Here is a 22,243-nt window from a genome sequence, read left to right as displayed (position 1 = left end):
CCTTAGAGGAAAGGAATTATTTTGTTCCAAAAATGACAGCAAACAGTCAAAATGTAAACTCCTGCTATTTGTTAGGCACTGCAGCATTTGACATTAGACTGAGAAAATAAAATGTATTAAAAGGTGAGGCTGTAGATCTTCTGACTGTTAGGTGATGGCCAGTGTTGATTGCCTCACCATGCACATGGATCTTGGCAGTGCCCTGGAGTGGCACACCCCCTGTGCCTTCATGAGTATATCTCCATCTTCTTATCCCCTTCTCTTCTGCAGCTCTCTCAGTTCTTTTCCTTCAGGAGGCTTTTTTGAATAAGAGCTGTTTCAGAATCACATGCTCGATCAAAACAGAAGGAAAATTTTTTATCTCAAATCTTGTTTCCTGTGCAATCAAAAGTAGCCTTTCCTACGTCATAACACTTGGGATAGAGGGGAACATTTTATTTCCCTAATTGTTATGAACAATAATATGAAACTCTTAAGAGTTTTGGACAAACAGTCCTGACCCGTTCTAATGTGTTCCTCCTGCCTCCCAACTCTATTACCTTGTTCTAATTGTTCTAATTGTTTATACAGATCACAAAATTGGTACTGTTTCAAGGCACTGGGAATGCATAATGTACTGTCTTTGGAGAGAATGAAGACAACTTTTTTAGAAGTAAACTTACAGAATCACAGATTCAGAATGGTTTGGGTTGGAAGGGCCTTAAAGCTCATCTCATTCCACGCCCCCCTGCCATGGGTAGGGACACCTTCCACTACACCAGGTTTTTTAAAGCCCTGTCCTGGTCTTGAACACTTCAGGGATGCCACAGCCACAACTTCCCTGGGCAAAGGTAAAAGGTATTTTAAAATATACAGATGAATTTTAATAATTCTCTTAAGGCTGAATGCTTATTTTTCCCAATAGCTTTTCCAACCTAGGAAAATGAACAAAACCTTTTTGTGGAACTTGATGTAGTCCTGCCTGTATGACTTCCTACCACAGGTGTCTGCTTGGGCTAGGAATTGCAGTAGCAATGGAAAACAGTATTTTTCCAGTGTTCACAAGCCAGGTAGCCTGGGTTAAGGAAAGAGGGAAAATGCAGGGCTGTGCTAATTTAGCACATCTGAAATGTTGCTGTTCACAACTCTTCTGCAAGAGCATTAGCAATACTTTGAAGCTCTTGCCCTTGGTAAAATTCCTGTTGGAAGAGGAGGGTGTGCCCTGAAAGTATAATTTATTTTTCTCAGCTAGGGGTTGAACAGGGGACACTGACATAGGGAAATGGCTTTTGTACTATGAAATAACTACAGCCATTGTGTTTACTGCTTTTAATAAATGAACTTTCCAACAAGCAGCCTATTCTCTTGTTTTTTGTCTGAGCCTAAATATCTTTGGCTTTACACAATTGTAAATTGGCAAGAATACCAAACATTTTTAAGTTTGATATGAACGCTTCCTGTAAAACATGTTTGTCTTCCAGTTTAGAGCCTTTTACTTATGGCCATAATCTGCTGAGATCTGTGGAATGTGCTTGTCTTCTGAATCTCTGAGACAATAAACCTATTATAGGGATTTAATGAGGAATAAACAGAAAATTAGTATTTCTTTAGTACTTGCTTAGTGTATGAGTGGAATTTTTCTAAAATGTAACAACAGAGGCAATAGCAGGATAAATCCATCACTTCTTAAAATAAGAGAAACAGAGGTCCTGAACCTGTGGATGGACTGTTTCACCCATGCAATACATGGTGAGTTACATCTATTCCATGGAACACCCAGAGCATTTTCCAGCTCCTGCTTTATTTAAAAGCACAACTGTGGTCTCATATTATTTGTGGGGAACTAGATCTGGATGGTTACTATCTCCCCACCACCACCATTTTATCCCTCTTCACACAGTGCACACACACTCCTTTTTTCAAAGGTGGCAAGCAAATGACAGAGACTTCAGCTGCTGCCTATTTAAAAATAGGTTTTACTGTATTTGTTGTGTTATTTGGCAGCATGATGGATTTTTTTTTCCTGCAGTTTGTCCTGAAGCCTTGAGAGTAGATCAGCATAGTAAAAGGCTTTCAACTTTCACTCCATCAATGAAGATGAGGTGTAGTTCTGCTAGCATCAGTTACTGTAGTGAAAAGCTACATAGAAAAATGGAAGTCAAAATGTGCATATACACAGATTTCCATTTTGTTTTATTGTGAATGATAGCCAAAAGTAATCTGTTAGAATTAGCCAAATATTGTTCAATAGCTGGCTGCTTCTGCTTTGGTTTGTACACTGAAATAACAAGATTTAGTAAAATGTGCATGGCTTCCAGTTATGTCATTAAAACTTTTATCAAATTCTGGAAATGAACTTGTAAATGTTCATTAGGAAAGTCCTGCTGTACTGTTCTCCAGGGGACACTTGTACTGTTTGGGTTTTTTGCGGGGTGGTCACCCCTGGAATGTTCTGTCCTCTATTTTCCTTTGCAGTTTCACTGTAGAACTGAAAGTGTGGGGAGAACAGTTAAAGAAACTGTTGTTCTGAGACTCGACTGGAATTTTTTTGTTGAGTGTTTGTGAAACAACATTTTCAGCTCAAGTTAGTCTACTGTCATTACTGGTTTTATAAATAATGAGGACTGTCCCCATCAAAAGCCAAAGTATATAAAAATACATATACCATGACACTATGTATATTGCATTACAAACAATAAAAATACAGCAATTTTCTCCATGCAGATCTCAGCACAACTGAGCTTTTGAGCTTTGTTCCCACTGCCCAGTGCTTCCAGCACTGGTGTTCCTTCAGTTCTGTGGTGCAAATCTTTCTGTTCTATCACAATAAGGACACTTTCCTTCACTAACAGAAAACAATTTCTTGGATGCACAGGATATTTTTCAAAAATAATATTTAAAACTGTTAAACACAGTAAATTTTGAAAATGTGTTTCTAAATATGAAAAGTTGGGAAAAGTTGATGGGAAGACAGAAAATAAAAAAACTTAGGTGGTAAGAATGTGGGCTTACGCTATGTCTTTGTCCCTGGTTAAAAGGTACAGTTTAGTAAAATGCAGAAGCAAATACTGAGGGAAGAGGACAAAGTTAATGACTCCATTCATGTCCTGAAATTCGAAGAATAATAGCACCAATGTCTACATAGTATTTTCTTTTTTCTTCTTGAATTTGATTCTTCTAGACATAAGGGTTTTTGTCAAATCTTTTGTATTGATTGGTGAGTATCTACATTCAAAGAGACTGACTAGAAATGCTTGATGAAATTTTAAGTCTAGGATCTAATCCTAAATCATGTGCTGCAGTCTCAATCTTAATAATCTTAGGGAAAGAACCAATAAGATTTTTTAAAAGGAAGTCACCCATGAAAAACCTACTGGCCCAACTGACAATATTGTAGCTGAAATATCTGTCAAATGCTGTTAAATACTGATACTTGATTTTAGTTCAGGACATGCTTGAACTGCTAATCGTTAAAAATTGTCTTGGTAAAATTCCATTATGGTATTTCTGTGTTTTTCCCCTCTTCCCTAAGCACTGATTGCTGGCTGCTGTCAGAACAGTGCTAGGTTGGACCTTTAGAAGTGACCCTGTGTGCTCTTAGGTTCTTCTGCTGGATTGAGAGGTACTCTTTCCATTAAAGAAAATATCAAAAGACTGATTTTTAGGTTTTTCACAGCTTTGCATATTTGACACTCTTGCAATTAAGGGCAATATTTTTTTTGTCTATATAGATATATAAATAACAGTAATAAATGTCTCTTTCCTAGGTGTGCCTTGCAATAGCTCATTATTCTCAGCCAACGGATCTTCAGCTTCTCTTTGCATTTGAGTACGTTGGGGAAATATATCATAATCCAGGTAAGGATGAAAGTACTTGGATTGTGCTTTTTTTCCTGTTTTGTAATATGTACTCTTAGTAAGATTTCAGTCCAGAAGCAGTGGCAAAAAGCGTTTAAGGCTTTCTCCAAAGGTAACAAAATCGGCTTGTTCTGCACCCAACCTCTTGCTTACAGTTATAAGTCATTCATTGGGATAGACATTAATGGCCAAAATCCAAAGCAATGTCTTTCCTGTCTGAAACAAAGCCAAACTGTGCCAGCATGAACTCCTGTTTCTCAGTTCACGCTTCCATCCTCCTGTTGTATGTGTTGGTACTCTGGGTACCCAGTGAGTGTCCCATCAGGCAGGCTTGCTCACCTGCCCTTCTTTTGGGAATAAGTTTCTCTTCTGGTGGTATTGCAGGAGGATTTGTGCAACTTGGGACTCCATACCTTCTTTCCTAGAGGCTTACTAGGCAGTTCTTACCACTCAAAACCTCCACCACCCCTGCTGAGTTGGAGCACACCCTCTCTGCTCAAGGCCAATCTCCAACTGAACCTTGTCAGTTAGGTAAGCCTGCAAAGATGCCTTTGGAACTTGATTTCTAGCGTAATGCTGTGCGGTCACTGCTGAGTGTTCCCCAGCCGAGACACAGCCGAGAGCCATCAGTTGTAGGGTGACAGGCCTCCCCACAGAGCATGCTGCTGCTGCAGAGCTGTGGTACTGACATCTCAACTCAGCAGCTGCCACTAGAAACCACTGATCTGCCTGTTACAAAACATGAACCTTGTGGAAATATGAGATCAGGCCTTCAAATTTGCAAAACAATGCATGGTTTTCATCCAGGTGCCTCTATGGCTGCCCTGTGCATGCACGAGAATAAGTGTGCATGTGATTATGTTGCACACATGATTACACATGGAATTTCTTACCTCATAAAGCTTGGGCAATTATTAAGGTCCATGTATTTTCATGTTATAAAGTACTAGGGAGGAAGCCAATTTGTGGATAAAATTGCAATAAAAGGTCGGGCTGTCACAAAGTTGCCTTTACTCTGTCTTTAAAATACCATTTGCTATATGGAAAAATACCTAGTGGAAGAATTACATAAGGTGGGTAAAAATGTTTCTCTGGAACAGCAGACCAGAATGGCAAAGGAGAGTTGTTCTGCCATGCTGCAGTTCCTAAGAGAATTTGAAATTCTTTTGGGTTGGGGTGTTCTTGTTGTGAGCCCTGGTGTTTGTCCCATAGATCTCTGGCTTTGCTCTTGCAATTCCAGTGCTATTTAATGACTCTCTATCCCTGCTACTCCCAGTAAAGTAAAGGTGAAATGCTGTCTTTGTGCTTCCTGAGGAACATAAAAAGCCTGCATTGCTCTGGTGTATGTGTACATTGTTTTTTTCCCAGGCTATATTTGATAGTTATATATCCTGCCGTTAAACAGGAAAATTCACTCTTTTTGTAATGATTGTATCTCTCTGTTTATCATCTTTGAAGAACTACTTCAGTCTGATTTTAGTCCTGTTTTCTTCTGAAAGTCCTAATTAGCCAGAGTGCCAGTGCAAGAATGAAGTTGGCAGCTACAGAAAGCAGAAACCACACAAGTTATGGGACGTCAGCAGAGCTGTGAGGCTGTTCTGCTTCCTTTGGGCAGGCTCTTGCTAAGGCTCAGAGCTTTCGTGGGGGATGCCACAGGGCTGACTTTCAGTTTATTCCACTTCCATCTGAAAATGTACCTCAAGTGTCAAGAAACAAAATGTAATTTCTTTTTGACACAGCTGACTGTCCTCTTGGCATCTAAAGAATGATCAGCAGAGCCAGATCCTTCTGTGTAGTAACAGCTTCTCTAAGCTCCTGGTCCCAAGACACAAAATGATATGCTAGCTTTTTGTGTGGATATAAATCTATATAGAAACCCCAGTATTTTAACATGGCCTTCCATTTCTTTTATTTTCTATTAATACAGCAGTTATTTAAAGTTGCTGAAATTATATAAGTTTTATTTTGCTTTCTTGACATGGTAGCTATTAATGGGTAGCCTATAAAGGGTTCATGTATTTAAAATGTTGCAAACTTTGGCACATTGAAGAAAGAAAGCCTGTGACTAGAGATAACATTTTTTCCTGAGTACCAGTATGCCTTGGCTTCTATCAAGCAGCACAGCAGGCCAATTTTATGTTGCTTTCTAATGAAATTGCAGGGAAAATATACATTGACATCTTCATGTGTCAGCAAGCTGTCATTAAATCACCACTTTCTTGTAATCCAGCAGTAGGTTATATAGATAATACTAGTCCTGATGCTAATGGCTTATTTTTGTACTTAGGAAGGTGAAGAGTTTGATTTTTATTTTTTTTTAATGGGCATTGATGACTTTCTTTTTCCTAGCAAAGAAGGTGAATGGCATAGACCCAGGAGGTGGTGGCAGTGGCATCGGCAGTGTCAGTGCTCAGCAGACTCCTTTGTTTGAAACTTACTCGGATTGGGATAGAGAAATCAAAAGGACAGGTGCATCTGAGTGGAGAGTGTGCTCAGTCAATGAAGGTTATATGATCTCCACTTGGTAAGTGTCTCTTGGGACACCAGCAGGAGGGAATTGGGCTGTCTTGTCCTGTGTGCCCCACGGCCTCTGTTGCACCCAGCTGTGCACTGCACCTCTCAATTGTGCTGCTCTCTGGAGAGGCCCCCAGGTGAAAGCTGCTGCAAGTCTCTTCCCTAAAGGCAATGTCGTGTTCCTAAAGGAAATGTCATGTTTTGGCATGCATTGCTTTGGTGCTTCTGTACTCCATGTGGGACATGCAGTTTCTCAGTTTCCTCGGGGCTGTGCTGGTGCTGTGGCTGAGCCCTCACACGGGACAGCAGCAGCCACGCCCAGGGGCTGCTCTGGTGACACTGCACTGCAGCAAGAGGGAAGATGGTAAAAAACACAGGGAAAAGTAACCTTTTTTTATTTATTTTTTTTTTTCCACAAGCCTTCCAGAATATTTTGTGGTTCCGTCTTCCTTAGCAGATCAAGACCTGAAGCTGTACTCCTACTCCTTCATTGGGAGGCGAATGCCTGTAAGTGCCCTCTTTGTTCTGGTCCTTGCTCCTGGTCATGGCACAGTATTCAACTTGGGGCTGCACATGCCAATTAACAGAGTTCTGTGCATAGTAGTAATGAAAAAAATTGTACAGAATAGCTCTAACCTGCAAGATTTTGTTGTTTCTTGTGTTTTTTCCCCATGTTAGGTATGGTCCTGGAATCACCCTAACGGGAGTGCCCTTGTGAGAATGGCCAACATTAAAGATGTATTGCAGCAGCGAAGAATTGATCAAAGGTAAATGATTTGTTGTGTCACTCTTCATTCAGGGGATTAGGATAACACCAGTGATGACTGTGTGACACAGCAGTGGGTGGCAGTGGAGGTGGCCCTGTGTGACACGCAGTGTTGCCATGAGAAAACTTTGAACAGACTGTTCTCTGGCACAGTTTTTATTCAAGGCCATTCCAGTTTCAAATACTGAATAACTTTTCAGGTTTTAAGGTATGTTTATTTTTTAGGGGGCAAATCATTCAGATGACAGAATTTATTGATAAAAGGATCAGATTCACTGTAATACAGCTTACATTGGTGGAGATTTTCTTACCTCCTTCAGCAAGACAGTAAAAAAAAACCCCTTCATTTGTGGCATTGGGAAACACAATTCAATAGATTCAGTGTCACAATGCACACGGTATTTCTGTGAAGTATTTGTCATGCACTGTCCTTAATGAAAGACTGAAGCCATTTAGTGCCTTGTGTAGGTAGTTTACAAGCTTAGTGGTTTTTGTTCTTTGGTTTAATTTGTAGTGTGACTTTTTTTAGTAGTGCAAACACCTGCATTGTGTGTTAGGCTGGAGTTCTGAGTTTTAGCTGAAACCCATTCAGACACCAAAAATGTTTGAGTCAGTACCTTTATGGCAGGAGAAATGTATCTCCAGTAATGAACCAGTAAACATTTTTTTAGAACAAGGTGCATGCTTTATGTGTGTTTAATTGTTTGGAGTTAGACAGTGGCACGTTTCCTGAAAGACTGTTTCTTCTCTCCAACAATAAACCTGCTGATTCTTCTCCTGCAGGATTTGTAATGCCATAACTCGAAGCCATCCCCTGAGAAGTGATGTTTACAAATCTGACCTGGACAAGTGTCTCCCAAACATCCAGGAAATCCAGGCTGCACACATCAAACTCAAACAGCTCTGTGTCAATGGTATGCTGGGCTTTCCTTCTTTTCTGGGGATTGTTTTCCTGACATGCAGGAAAACAAGGTGAATTTTAATTGACCTGGCTGATAGGGACTGTTACTGGAAGTTGTTCTGCAATGTAATTACTGTCCCTGTTGCAGAGCCTTTTGATGAAACCGAAGAGAAGTGGCTGTCCTCACTGGAAAACACTCACTGGTTAGAGTACATTAGGTTGGTACCATTAATAAAACAATGTTCAGTGGAATGTTCAAAGCTTTCAGCACTGTAAGTGAGCAGTGCAGCAGTTGAAGGATTGTTTGTTTTAATATGTAAGTTAGATAAATATAGATTACTCAAATATTTTTTTCTTGTAGAGTGTGAATTTCTGTTAATTGTTAAATCACTTTCTTTTCCTGTCTAGAGCCTTTCTTAAGCATTCTGCTGAGCTTGTCTATATGATGGAGTGTAAGCACGTTTCTGTAGTTCTTCAAGGTAATACTACACAGAGAATACTGTAATTATTTGCATTACTGTGATAATGTAGATAAACAGATTTAGATAAAATCAACTGTAATCTTTATACATAAACCCCATGACGCCTAAATATCTCAGGCATTTGGGGAACTATAAGGAAAAATAATTTTGTTATGTGTCTGAACTGTAGTATAGTCCTTAGCATCAAAGGAATATTTTGCTTTGAGTCTTTGTGGGTTTTGTTCTGACAAAGATAGAATCAAAACCTTAGGGTGAACCTTTGTACTGAGTTAATTGGGCTAATAGTCCCTGCATAAACAATATCAGTTTAATTCAGAGGTTCTATAGACAAAACTATTTCACTCAGTGCCCACTCCTTGTGTCTGTGCAAACAGGTATTTTAGAAGAAAAGATACTGGAAAACTTGCTCATATCTGTAATTCTGTAATTTCCTTAGTTTTTACAAGAACTGTCCAGCTGGAATATCCCACTCTTCCCATATAATGGCCTTCCAAAAATTGCTTCAGGGTGGAAAAACGTTGAAAAATTCTAGCAGTATGAACACCCTTCTCCTCAGCACATCTTGGTTTAAGTACTAGGCAGTTGAGTGGGTATTTTGTTCTTGATGAATGCACTGCTGTGCTGGATGCTGCAGGAGCCCTATAGTGTAAGTCTCAGATTAAGAAAAAAGTGTGATTTTCTTCTAGTTTGTTGGGGTTTTTTTAATTATGAGAAAAATTAAAACAACTATAAAAGTATATTTTAAAGAAAAACACGGGAAAAAGTATATTCTAAGAAAAACACAGGACCAAGTTGCACCTTTTTGCTCTTTGAAATCTAATTCTTTACATGTGCATTTACCTTATATATTCTGTACATTCTGTGTTATTTGCAGAGGAAGAGGGACGGGACCTGAGCTGTCTTGCAGCTTCTCTCATTCAAGTCATGCTGGATCCCTATTTTCGAACAATTGTTGGATTTCAAAGCTTAATACAGAAAGAATGGGTCATGGCAGGATATCAATTTTTAGATAGGTGTAACCACTTAAAGAGATCTGACAAAGAGGTAAAAATTAATTGTATCTGCATATGATCACAGTATATGGTTGATATCATCCTGAACGTTTATTCCTACAGAAATCTGAAAGTAAAAATATGTTTTAATACTTTCAAGTCTCATTAAAATAGTATCAGAGGAAGTAAGTCTTTTTCCAGGGCAGAGATATCTTTTCTTTACCCTCTGACGCTGTGTGAGAATCTGTGAAATACCAGGTGCAACCCAATGGGATTTTATGTTGCTTCAGGGTTACACATGAAAGCATCTCACTGGTACAAACAATAGCACAGCTCACGTTTCAGTTTGAAATGGAAGGAGGTGAGGAGTGGGGTTGGAGGGGGTGGTTTTGCTGTGTGTTTTACCAATCCCTGTTTCCATCCCTGTGGTGTTAGCACTCTGCAGTGCTTTCAGAGCAGGGAGCTGCTGGAGAAGCCCCACAGCTGCATGAGCTGTCAGGAGGTGGAAGGAGGGGGGAGCACAGGGCTCAGCTTCCAGCATTGCCAGCTCATCCTGTTTGGCCTCTTCATGGCAAAAGAGGGACTGCTAACTGCAGGTGGAAGCATAGAGGACCCAGGTTAGGAACCTCAGAGTCACAGAACAGGAACATCCCCAGGGTGTGGAACCCACAGAGGAATCAAGGGCACTGAGCAGCAAGTGGAGAAAATACATGAAGGGAAATTAAGAAATGAGATGCCAAGAGGGAAATAATGAAAAACAGTTATTTTGGCCCTAGGACAGGATAAACTGAAGAGTGTAAATGGGAAGGGGAAAATATTTCTAAAACTTTACATAAATGATTGTTTATACTTTTGCCATTCATGGACTGCTATGGAAAAGAGCTAGAAAATGTGGTGAGAAATGAACGTGGCAGAATCATAAACTCTCCAGTCATTTCAAACAAGGAAATAAATACATTGTAAAAACAAGGCCAAGTGGCAAGGAAGCACTAATTTGGAAATGATGAGGGACATAGATGGCAGAAAGGATTTTTGTAGCTGCATGAGTATGAGGGGAACCCAGGAAAGAACTGACTGACTTACACAGAAGGGAAAACTGTGCAAAGGCAGCACTGAGAAAGAAGTGGCTAAGCAGGAATACAGATGTGACAGTTGCATAGAATCATGAAAAATGCAAATAGTTTACCCTATGGTTTACTCAGTGGTACCACCAAATACCATAACTGCAAAGAAATTGGTATGATTTGGGAAAAGCTTATGTTAAATCTGGTAATTCCTTGTTTCTTTTCCCAGTCTCCTTTGTTCTTGATGTTCCTTGACTGTGTTTGGCAGCTGCTGGAACAATACCCAGCAGCCTTTGAGTTCTCTGAAGTGTACCTGACCATCCTGTACGACAGCGCCCGCATCTCCTTGTTCGGCACCTTCCTCTTCAACTGCCCTCACCAGCGAGTCAAGGAAAGCACTGTGAGTAGGAGGGGCTGCACCTGCTTGTCCATCAGGAGACTGCAGCCTGCCCCCCTGGAAATAACAGCATCCCAGCTAAAGCTTCCTGTGTGTCCTTCAAATTGTCACACTATTTCTGGGGCAAAACACTCAGGTCCCCAGGTTAATACAATCCTCACTTTCAGGTGATCTGTGGAGAGACAGTGAGTAACTATTCAAGAAGAAAGTCTATTGAATTTCTTTGTTGTTTTCCTAGGAAAATGTTGCTACTCTACATAGTTATTTGTACTTGTCTAGGAAGCAAATCTGTATCTGGAACTCAGAAAGTAGAATGACAGGCAATAAATAGAATTTCATGCTTCAGGCAAACTTTGAAATCTCTTGACATAATTGTTTGAATGGTTGAAAAAGTTGGAGATGCTGCATGAAGTTCCAATAGTAATGCACAATGGGGCATTTAGAAAACTGAAAACTTAAATTTGATTTTGAAAACTGGAGCTTATCAGAACTGTATGTAAAAAACATTTGATGGCTGATAAAAGTGAAACTTACTTATTTTGTTAAATATTTTCCCTTTAAAATTGTAAGTAGCTACCTTACAAGGAAGTAGAGCATTGAGAAACTATTGGTGAACTCTCAAAATGCCAGTTTGGGGGTTAAGAGTAAGCCAACAAACAATTTAATATATTTGAAAAGTAACTGCATAAATGCAAAGCAATTGTTTTCTTCAGTTGCTTTGCTGCTCTGTTGTGCTACCCTGCTCCTCTTTGCCCACTAGTTACATGCTGGCTTTAAAATTGATGAATAAGCCCATTTTCTTTGATTTTAATCTGCCTGAATGTTAAATTCTTGCAGGAATTTGCTATAAGCAAAAATATTCAGCTGGGTGATGAGAAAGGCCTCAGGTTCCCGTGTGTTTGGGACTGGTCTCTTCAGTTCACGAGCCGGGACCGGCTGCTGTTCCACAACCCGCTGTACATCGGGAAAAGCACGCCCAGCGTGCACAACGGGGCCCCCCGCACCTTCAAGCGCTCCAAGGTAACTGGGGGGGCTCTGAGGGGCTGAGGCTGTGCTCACACTCAGGGGTTGTGCTGGGGAGGCTGCAGGTGCCCTTGGATTAGCAGTAGGAGCCTTCAATTTCTTGGCTTCCCAGCCTAAAGAAATTATTTTCTGTAGAAGTAAAGATGTAAATTGTTGAGCTTTGTGTTTTAGGACTTTTCCGACGTGGCTGAGTCATTGCCAACATTTGCATTATTTCACCTTTGGAAAAGTGATGACAGGCTGCTTTTTCCCCAGGGTTGTCAGTATTTTCAGTAAATACTGATTATAAGTCAATCATTTGTTGCTACAAAAAACCGTATGTGTTTCTTTCTAAAGGCCACAGCTTGCCCTGTGAGCCCCGCAGTAGTGACTCAGACCTATTTAAAGGTTACAGCATTTCTCTGGATGATGCACCCTGGCAGTTCAGGGAAATTTACTATTCCAATGAACGCAGAACTGGAAAATTACCAGTGTTTATTTTCTGCAGAAAAACTACAGCTCCACATTGCGAGGTGTCCCCCCAGCACTAAAAAACGGAGTCATTGGTGAGCAGGAGTTCCTTCCAAGAAGAAACTCTCTGATACTAAAACTGAAGCCAGACTTTTTCCAGCCAGCAGAGGGGCAGAGCCACAGTATGGAGCAGTACTTCAGAGACTGGTTTGCAAAGCCCGTTGATTTGCACGGTGTCATTCTGCCCCATCTCTCTGGAACACAAATAAAACTGTGGAAACTCTGCTACTTCCGATGGGTTCCCGAGGCCCAGATCAACCACGGGGGCTCCATCACCGCTTTCCACAGAGTTTCTTTGCTGGCGGATGAGGTGGACATGTTAAACCGCAGCCTGCGGCAGTACAAGAGCAACTCCTCCTTGCAAGGCCACTGCTCAGAACTGGATCAAAGCAGGATGTACTTCAGAGCAAATGGTTTAAATGACACCTCAGGCACCCCAGACTTTCTCTCCTCCTCATTCCCATTTTCTCCTGTAGGGAACCTATGCAGACGGAGCATTTTGGGAACACCTTTAAGCAAATTTTTAAGTGGTGCCAAAATTTGGCTATCCACCGAGACACTTGCAAATGAAGACTGAGGTGATGTGGAGGTTTCAAGGTTTGGGGAGAATACAGCATATCATTTTGTCTTTCCTAACTTAACACTGCTAAATGCGGCATTGAAAGCTGTAATAATTTTTATATACAAACGTTACGTAAGATTTGCACAAATATTTAAAAGCAAGGCAAGTCATGCTTCAAATCGCACAATTTTGTCTTCAGTAGTTCTCATCTGCTGGGGATTCTGCTCCCCAATTCCTCCTGTTCTTGGGGGTTTGGCTCATTACAAGTGATAGAGTGTTTCATTATCTAACTGAAAGGCTTGGTTTGGTCATTAGTAAGGGTTCTGCTTGAAATGCCTTTGTTTTCCCAGATAGCGACTGAAGTGACCCTTTGATAAAACAGCTTGGAAAGCCAAAGTAGTGCAGTGGAGATGAACTGACAGCTGAAATCTGGGAATATACTATTTTATCAGACTGCCTCTTCAGGAGTAATACTTACTTGCATAGATACAAACATACTAAGGTTCCATGACCGATCACCCTACATTGTGCTAATGCAGTGTATCCATGGAAGGGGTTGTTCCCTTTTCTTTGTCTCCCCAAAATACATTCATTAACAATTAGTCAGATTTGTGCTCTTTGTCATGAGCTTGACTTTAGACTATAGGAATCCACATCAGGACAATGCACTGTTAACCTTATAACATTTACTGTAGATATGGTATTGTAGTAGCTTTAGAAGTGCCTTCAATTGGGAGGAAACAGTAGCAGGATTACTCTAATGCAGCTGACACCCCCCCCCAACTTTTTAAAACAGATTGTTGTGGCAAGTTCCTGTTCCATCCCCTGCTTCCCCCTCTCCATTTCTGGAAACAACAGGCATCCAAAAGAAACAGCAGGTGTTCTCTTTTTTAAGGTTAAGCTTGTTTATAAGTCCCACAAGTTCCTCACCTTTTTATAAGAGCACCTTGACTTCTCAGCATTGTATCCCTGCAGAGATTCCAGTCCCTGCCAACCCCCTTCTCATTTTTTTGCAGGATGAAGTAGCTTTCAGCAGAACTCATACCTGAGCCCTGCTGGCTTCCTCGATGCCAGTTCCATGAGGGGTGCAGGTGCTGCAGTCACTGGTAGGCAGGTGCTGCAAGAAGAGCAGTGAGTGGTGCCTTCTTTTTGCAGACTGCACATCCACAGGGACAGTGCAATGAACAAGCACCCCCTGAGGGAATTACATCCAACAGCCTCCCTCTGCTTAATGTAGCAGCCTCCTCCTTGTTCTGAAACGTTTTTAAATGTTGCCTCTCCTTGGATGCTGTCCATAAGAGGACTCACAGGGAGAAAGGCAGCAGTGTGAAGAATTCCAGGAGGTCGGACAAACAGTGATGTGTCATTCTCATAGGATAAGGCTCCTGTCAGCTGCCTTCTCTGAGCAGTGAGGCTGTACTGTGTATTAAATTATTTCTGTATAAACACCAATGCTGTTGAACTGACACTGAGCCTCTATCCATCCATCCATCCATCCATCCATCCATCCATCCATCCATCCATCCATCCATCCATCCATCCAGTGCTGCCTCACCAGTTAAGGCACTAAAGGCCTTATATATGATGGACTCAGCTGTTCTGTTTTCTCAATGGGGAAAAAAGAAAGCTGCAGGATGGGATTACGCAGTGTATTTGAGTTTAAAAAAAGGGGAGGGGATAGGATTTGGAGATCTTTGTTTGTAAACCCAAACTGATCTTCAGCACAGCCTAAATCACAAAAGTGGGGTTTGGCTGCCAGGCTGTTCCCTGACCTCCAAGGCTGTGCCTTGCTTGCACTGCTGGAGTTGGGAGAGGGAAGCAAGGCAAGGCAAATGCAAGGGTGAACAATGTCAGGGGAGGAGGACTTCCTTTTTTACCTTCCAAAACTTCCAAACCCTGTTCCTATGCAAAGCAGCTGTTGTGTGTGTGCTGTGCACAATGTGGGCAGACACAGGCTGTTGTGACACAATGCCAGGTGCTTCTGGGCAACTGTTTGTGAGGAAAAAACGTGTATTCACCTCAATTGCCTGATTATGCTGCAAGATGAGCTGAGCATGTTAAATGGTCCACAAACCAGTTGTGTTTATTTCCAGGCTTGCTGGAGCAGTCATCTCACTTGCTCATTATTCAAACATTTGTATTAGTTTGCTTTTGCCATTCCTCTTTTCCCATTAGCTTTCTGCTTTCCCTGGCCTGATACTTGACATAAAGACCTCAACCTGTGTGCTTAGTGTCTTTTGGTACCAGTTTATTTTCTTTTAAAATGACAGTTAAAACTATAGTCTTTTTTTTTCTTTTCTTTCCTTAAAAGTATAAGTTTTTCAGTTTAAAGGTACCAAAAATGTGTAAATAAGTTACTCCACAAAAGCAGCTGGTGGAATTAAAAAAATCTTTAGGCTAGTACCCTTTGGGGGGAAAATGGGTACTATATTTAAACAGAATAGTCTTTTATAATGAGGTTTCAGACATTTTTACATTTCAGTTCTAAGATGTGTACAGATGCTGCAGAAGGTCTTTGTATTTTATATATATAGCATGGGAGAGGGTTAAAATTAATATGCCTTTATAATAAAACCTGTCAAAATATCTATTTGCCAAACAGACTTAGAAAGAAATTTTATACCATTCCAAAAAGGGAGTCAGAGAGGCTGAGTGGGCACCTCCTGCAGAGAGGAAGGGAAGGGAGCCACCTTTCCCTAGACTTGAAGACAAAGTTCTGCTTCCTTGTGTTGCACAGCCTTGCTGAGGAATCTGAGCAGCTGCTGTGTCTGTGGGAGTGAGCCTGTGGATGCTGCTGCTTCCTCTGAGTTAAACAGCTCGATGCTTTCTGATTCACTTTTGAAAGACAGGTACCAAGTGTTGATTGTGAAATATTCTCCACTCTGCACAGTTGCCTTATCAAGTCAGTAGGGACTGTTCTGAATATCTTTAATAGCTTTCAAAAGCAATTTTGGGGTGTGTGTATGTATCTAACTTCTGTGTACAGAATACTGACATGCAAGTGTGTATATATATGTCTGTGTATATATATGTACACGTATTTTCAAATTTTAATTTCTCTTCACCATAAAACAAGATACTGTTAAATGCCATTTCTGTGTTGCAAGAGTAGAAAAGCTACCAAGCATCTCATCCTTCTGTGTTTGTAGAAAATGTGCATTACTGCAGCTGTTCCTGGCTGACTCATGACTTTGTACCACACAGGGGGAGCCCCAGTGCAGCAGCTGGGCTCAGTGCAGGGCTGGGACTGCGCTGGCACCTCAGCCTCCAGGCACAGCCCTGTGTCACACCTGTCCTGCCTCCAGAAATGCACTGACAACTGTGCGTGTCTGCCCAGGCCTGCACGTGTGCTTCTGCGCACCTGCCTGCAATACCACTCTGATCAATTAACTGCCTTGTGTTTTAATGAAAATGTAGCAAGCTGGGCAAACCTTTTGGCTTAGTCTCAGATGGAAAGATATTAAAACCAAAAATATCCTAACGTGTATTTAAGCAAAGGACGAAATCTTAAATTTGCCTCTAACCAAGAGACAGAAATCTGTACCTCAAATTGCTCTAGGCAGTAGGTTTCTGATGCTGTTGCTGTGATGGTTTAGAGTTCACCATTTCACTAAAACTAAAACCTTTGTGCCTGATAATGATTTACTGAGTAAAGTAGCAGTGGCAGGAAGATTATAAAATCCTGATGCTGAGTTGTGAATGTGAAGTAAATTAGAGTGAATAAAAGTTCGTACCTTTCCACAGTGAACTTCGGGTGGTCTTCTTTCCCTTCCCCTAAAAAAAAGACTGTGTGTATGTGGTTTTTTTCCAGGAGTAGCATGGATACTGTGCTATAGTAAGATGATTAATAAAAACGATGTGCAAATTATCTTATTTCTTGCTATATTCTGTTATAGTGTTTGCAGTTTGCATGGTGATCAGAATTTCTGATAGCAGGGAACTTACTCAATATGAGAATGAAGACTCCAGAGCAAAGATATTGGTGGTGTGTTAAAATTAAGGGAAACCCATGGGGTTTTGGCATCTTAAGAGGGAATTAATCTTTTTAGTTCCAGTTGACTGACATACTTCTGAATGAGCAAACACATCGATTTATGTGGGGCAGAAATGACTATACTGAGTGTGGTCATCTTGGCACTGACCTGCTCCTGTCTACTACCAGGAATATTTCCCTTTATACAGGCAATATAGATACAACAGAAGGGGCTGTTAAATTATCCTTTCATACACAGAAGCACATTAGAACAGCATTAATGCTTTATGGTCTACTCTCTGCCATCCTGGAACACCTGTATCTGTTTCTGTACAAGTGCAAAATTCAAATACATAATGGTAAGTGGGGACAGGCAGAGAACCACACTGGACCTGACAATCCTGGCAAGGGGCTGAACTCACACCTTGCAAGGAGACTTGCCCAACATAACGAATTTAGGCCACAAGGGCACCACAGAAATGAGCAGGACCTGATGGCCCAGTTTCTGTATTGTAGAAATGCTCTCGGGGTGTACCAGTCTGAAGGCAGCTCTTCCTCTTCACTGGGCAAACCCCAGATTACCTCTGGGAGAGTAAGTCAGGAGTTTGTGGAGAGAAGGGAAGGGCTTTGCCCCTCTGAATGCAAAGTGACATGCAGTAAATCATACTGACAGTTTTCTCAAATTATATGTTTTGTGCTAAAAAGGACTGTGGTAATGTTCCAAGAAACCAGAATTTCAGGAGAAACTATTTTTAATAATCAGCAGCAGCCATTGGTGTGTGCTGCCCGTTCCTTTAAGAACACCCGAGTTCCCCACATCATCCAACCTCTGTCAGCTGAAGCGTTTGCTCTTGCCTCCAACGTCCTGCACGTGACAAACCTCCACTGCAGCCCCCAGCTTGTGCAGCTCACTCAGCCACAGCATCTGCTTGGGAGACAGGCGGTCGTTGGGGCCCTTCACCTCCACCAGCTACAAGGAAAGGGGGATGGTTAGAAGTGTCCCTGGAGGAACTGAAGGATCATTAGCTCCCACGCAAGAAGTGGGTTTTTATAGCTGTTATTTGCAAGAAAAATATGAGAAATTTTAGCACAATGGAAGGTCTAGTGTGTGCTGAATTACTATCCCATATCTCAAAATTTAACTGTAAGAGAATTAAATTTTATATATTAAATATCCACCAAAACACAGACAGAAGCCCTGGTGAATGAACACCTCTCATACTGAAATTGAGTGTCTGCACCCTCAGCTGTTCCAGCTGATACTGACAGCAACTTACTCAGGTATTCTAGAGAACTAATTTCTGTTATTCAGCTCTGTATCATAAACACACAAAAAGTTGCTCCAACATATGAGATGTCTAATAGTTTTCTAGTAGCTATTCCACTACCATGCAAGGCACCATCCATGACCGTTTAGTCAATTTCTGTAGCAGACATAGACACAGTTGTAGACTCAAATAGTCCAGATTTTGTCTAAGTGGTGCCAGTAGAAGTCCTTGCTAACAACAGTCGATGTGTGGCTGATTGGTACCAGGTGCTTTACAATACGATTAATCAAAGATGATTTCTACACCAACCTCAGCCAGTGCAGACCGTTGCTGCTCCCTACGCCCATTAAAGCTCCAGCGCAGCTGCTGCAGGAGCGGATAATCACCCACTGCTCCGTGGGGCCAGGGCAGCCCACCCAGTCTGACTCCACCGCCACAGGAAATTACCATTTGTGTGGGCTGACAAGTGCAGGGTTTTACACCAGGGAAGGCAACTGAGTGCTGAGTATTCCCGTCCTCCCCACACACCTTGAAGTGCCGGCTGTGGGAGCGCCACACGAGCAGGTCGGGCAGTCCCCCCCGGCAGTGCCGCAGGTCCCTGGAAAGCCGCCGGAAAACACCGCTCAGAAACGCTCCTCCAAGGCAAGAGACCAGGCTCTGCAAGAGAAGGTCTGGTAATTGGTTTGGATTGGTTTTAATTTCCTGCAGAACCATTTCCCAACCCTCACAAGAATACTGGATGGCCCAGCTCAGCTCTTTGTTTAGTCTCGTGTAACAAGAAACTTAAGTAGATGTTTTTCACATCAATTTCCCTGCTGTGTTCCCAGCTACTTTTGCAGCAAAAAGTGACCATCTGAGAAAATTGTAACACTGCCTGCATAGGAAGTTCAGGGCAATAATGCCTCATCTCAATTCCTCCCTCCCACCACTCTCCACCTGCCACGGCTCAGGCCTCAATACAACCTTCTTATCAGCACACTAGGGCTATGAGAAATTGAATGTCAGACCTAATTGGAGTGCCCATGCTGGGCAACAGTTACTTACCTGGACTTGCTGGAGGGAAATAAAACGTCCCCAGTTAACCAGGGCTGCTGCTTTTCCCTCCTGAGTGGTCCAGACATCAGCAACCAACTTTGCCAGTGTCTCCGAAGAAGCTGTGTGAAGCTGCTGGAGTCTGGCCTCAATGACAGCCCTCCTGCTCTCATAGAAGCTGTCAGTGTATAAATCCAGGGGGGCTGTCTGGATGAGAAGGTAAATACAGCTCTCAGGAACTGCCACTGCAACAGCTATTCCCAGAATGATAATGTTCTACTTCATATTTTTCTTAACTACAAAGTAACTCAAACATTGAGCTGATTTATCTTGAACATGCCCACCACATAAATATTTATTAAATGGGAGAAAATTTGCGTTTGTTTTAACACCCAGTGCCAGTGCAACAAACGCTGGCCACATGTCGGCCTCTGCTCTGTTGTTTTGAACTCTAGACAGAGGTTTCCTTTAACAGACAAAGAATTCTGTGCATTCCCAGCGCTCTGAGCAGTAATGTTCCAGGCAGGATCTGGACCCAGGATCAAAACTACTCAGGCACAGTGAGCAGTTTGAGGTGAAAGAACAAAGCCATCATGGAGCTGGGGAGGATCCTCCAGTGCCCACAGGAAGAGCCCCGAGACAGAGCTGAACACTCAGCACGTAAAAAGCCCCTGCAGCAATTCAGCTTTGATGCTGTGGAACAGGCAGGGCCCAAGAGCCACCAGCTTTCCAAAAGCAAATGCAGAGCTCTCGCTTAGGAAACAGCCTTACACAGACGGCTGCCACACATAATCACACAAAATACAACCTAGGAGTGAGAAGAGAATCAGGTGTGAGCTGTCAGCTCATCACTGGTGATGCCTGAGGATCATGGATAGCTTCGCTGTGCATTAATAAGGACAACAAGAGGAGCTATTTATATGAATTCCATTTCACAGTTTTGTATGGCCTTTGGAGTTACAGCTAACCCCTTCCTGTCCTACTTGTGGGCCTGTTCAGCTCAGCCACAAGGACTTCTGCTTCAGATGGTGAAGAAAAATAAAGCCACAAGTTCACCTGGAATCATTGACCTTAGGGTCCAACAGGGAGCTCTTGGAGAGGGCTGTGTAATGTTTGCTTGCTTCCTTTGTCGAAAAGGAATGGTGGGGTGGGTGGGTTGATAAATAAAGATATTGAAAAGAAACGGACTTTTATTTTTTTCCCCCCCAGTGGAATGTGTCCTTTTCCAATGAGAGGAACTAGGCTGGGACATGGCAGTGTTTCTCCACTGTTTCTTTCACCTTGCTCAGTGAGCTCAGCTACAGGACACAAACATTCAATCAGATCAATCCCACATTCTCTGACTGTGAATCCAGTCTGGCACAGCAACTGGTTACTGAGGAGGCCCTTGGCAATAAGCTAAATATAATAAATAATAAAATGAAGGAAACACAAAGAATAAAATGCTAATCTAATCCTAAATAAGATTTTAACATGGTTACTGAGTCTACAGCAATGGAGAAATAAATTAACTAAAGAAAGCCTTTCAAAATTACCTGATAGGAATTTCTGAACACATCAGGTATGTCATCCATGAAAATGATATCCCACATCAGAATCCCATACAGCGTAATAAACGTTGAGCCTTCCCCATGAATGCCTAAAGGGCAGAATTTAATAAAAATGGAAACATTAATTTCTACAGCAATGTCATATGAAGAGATACTGAGCCATCATGACCCAAAGCAGAAACTTGCCATGTTCAGGTTCATGGCCAGCTGATGTCAGCACACATTCCCACTGCAGCTGCAAATGCAGTTCATTCTGCCCCATTCCCCAAGCCTGCTGTTCCCAGGCCATGGGCCTTCAGCTGCAGCACAGTTCCCATCCCTGCCTGGCCCCCACAAAGCTTACTGGGCTAACTGACAATTTTAAAGTATTTTTTTAACATTAAAAAAAGATACAATGTGGATGATAATAATATATAATATTTTCAAAACATGACATATATTTATAGTATATAATTAGATCTTGTATAAAATATTATTCTATATACATGTTTTATTGTGAATATTACCTATTATGCCTTTTATATGTATACATTTATATATGTAAATACATATGTGTTCATATATTCATGTATACATATGCTCCTACACGTTTATGCACACATATGAGCATGTGAAAACAACACATCAAGGACACCAAGGAGGGCTTCTTTGAATACCTCAACACCAAAAGGAAAACTCAGGTTAATGGGGGCCTGCTGCTAAATGGAGAGGGGCCCTGGTAACAGGGGACACAGAGAGCAGGGCTCTGGAACACCTTCTTTGCATTGGTCTTCACTGCCAAGACCAGCTCTCAGGGACCTCTAACCCAGAAGACCTGGGGAAAGGAATGTTGAAAAACCTTCCCTTGGTTCAGGAGGACTGGCTTAGAGAACACCAAGGCAAACTTGACATCCACGAGTCCATGGGCCCTGAGGGGATGCACCTAGAGGTGCTGAGAGTGGACAGACACCATGGTGAGGCCACTCACTATCATCTTTGGAAGGTGGTGGCTATCAGGAGAGGTGCCAGAAGAAAGCAAATGTCACCCATTCTGCAGAAAGGGAAAGGAGGACCCGGGGGAGTCCTGGCCAGTCAGCCTCACCTCAATCCCTGGAAACGTGACAGAGTGCCTCATTCTGGGGGCCATCTCTGTCCACATGGATGACAAGAAGGTGATCCTGAGTGGTCAGCATGGATTCACTACAGCTAAATAATGCCTGATGAAACTGACTGCCTTCTACAGTGAAGACCTCTGCACTGGAACAGGCTGCCAGAGATGCTGTGGAGTCTCCCTCCCAGGAGCTATTCCACAACAATCCTGTGCCATGTGCTCTGGGATAACTTCACTTGAGCAGAGGGGTTGGACCAGATGACCCCACTGTGAGCCCTTCCA

General features: G+C 42.1%; 2 protein-coding genes across 11 annotated transcripts in view; one reads left to right on the top strand and one right to left on the bottom strand.

Annotated features, from left to right (window-relative positions):
• Window positions 1-16,916, top strand: part of MTMR10 (myotubularin related protein 10) — a 35,560-nt gene extending 18,644 nt beyond the window's left edge. For all 4 annotated transcript variants that reach the window (XM_023934143.2, XM_023934144.2, XM_086849095.1 and 1 more), the window contains 11 exons: window positions 3,747-3,837; window positions 6,187-6,361; window positions 6,771-6,858; window positions 7,030-7,118; window positions 7,901-8,031; window positions 8,167-8,236; window positions 8,427-8,497; window positions 9,375-9,544; window positions 10,786-10,956; window positions 11,791-11,973; window positions 12,464-16,916. In XM_023934143.2, the coding sequence (XP_023789911.2) occupies window positions 3,747-3,837; window positions 6,187-6,361; window positions 6,771-6,858; window positions 7,030-7,118; window positions 7,901-8,031; window positions 8,167-8,236; window positions 8,427-8,497; window positions 9,375-9,544; window positions 10,786-10,956; window positions 11,791-11,973; window positions 12,464-13,063 (1,839 nt within the window). In that variant the 3' untranslated portion in view covers window positions 13,064-16,916. The remainder of the gene's footprint in view (window positions 1-3,746; window positions 3,838-6,186; window positions 6,362-6,770; window positions 6,859-7,029; window positions 7,119-7,900; window positions 8,032-8,166; window positions 8,237-8,426; window positions 8,498-9,374; window positions 9,545-10,785; window positions 10,957-11,790; window positions 11,974-12,463) is intronic.
• FAN1 (FANCD2 and FANCI associated nuclease 1) overlaps window positions 1-22,243 on the bottom strand; it is a 42,677-nt gene that overhangs the window by 7,948 nt on the left and 12,486 nt on the right. For 2 of the 7 annotated variants that reach the window (XM_086849090.1, XM_086849091.1), the window contains exons 11-14: window positions 20,857-20,960; window positions 19,334-19,528; window positions 18,818-18,946; window positions 17,756-17,991 (exon numbers count right to left, since the gene is read on the bottom strand). In XM_086849090.1, coding sequence (XP_086705216.1) covers window positions 17,854-17,991; window positions 18,818-18,946; window positions 19,334-19,528; window positions 20,857-20,960 — 566 coding nt within the window. In that variant the 3' untranslated portion in view covers window positions 17,756-17,853. Of the gene's footprint in view, window positions 1-12,433; window positions 14,166-16,782; window positions 16,823-17,755; window positions 17,992-18,817; window positions 18,961-19,333; window positions 19,529-20,856; window positions 20,961-22,243 lie in introns of those variants that run through there. The other 5 variants (XM_086849092.1, XM_086849094.1, XR_015275841.1 and 2 more) reach the window with 5 other exon arrangements.

This window comes from Cyanistes caeruleus, chromosome 13, assembly GCF_971803275.1.
Source record: "Cyanistes caeruleus chromosome 13, bCyaCae1.hap1.1, whole genome shotgun sequence".
NCBI classification, from domain to species: Eukaryota; Metazoa; Chordata; class Aves; order Passeriformes; family Paridae; genus Cyanistes; species Cyanistes caeruleus.
Note: the sequence above shows the minus strand (reverse complement) of the source record. Positions and strands in the feature narration are given on the sequence as shown.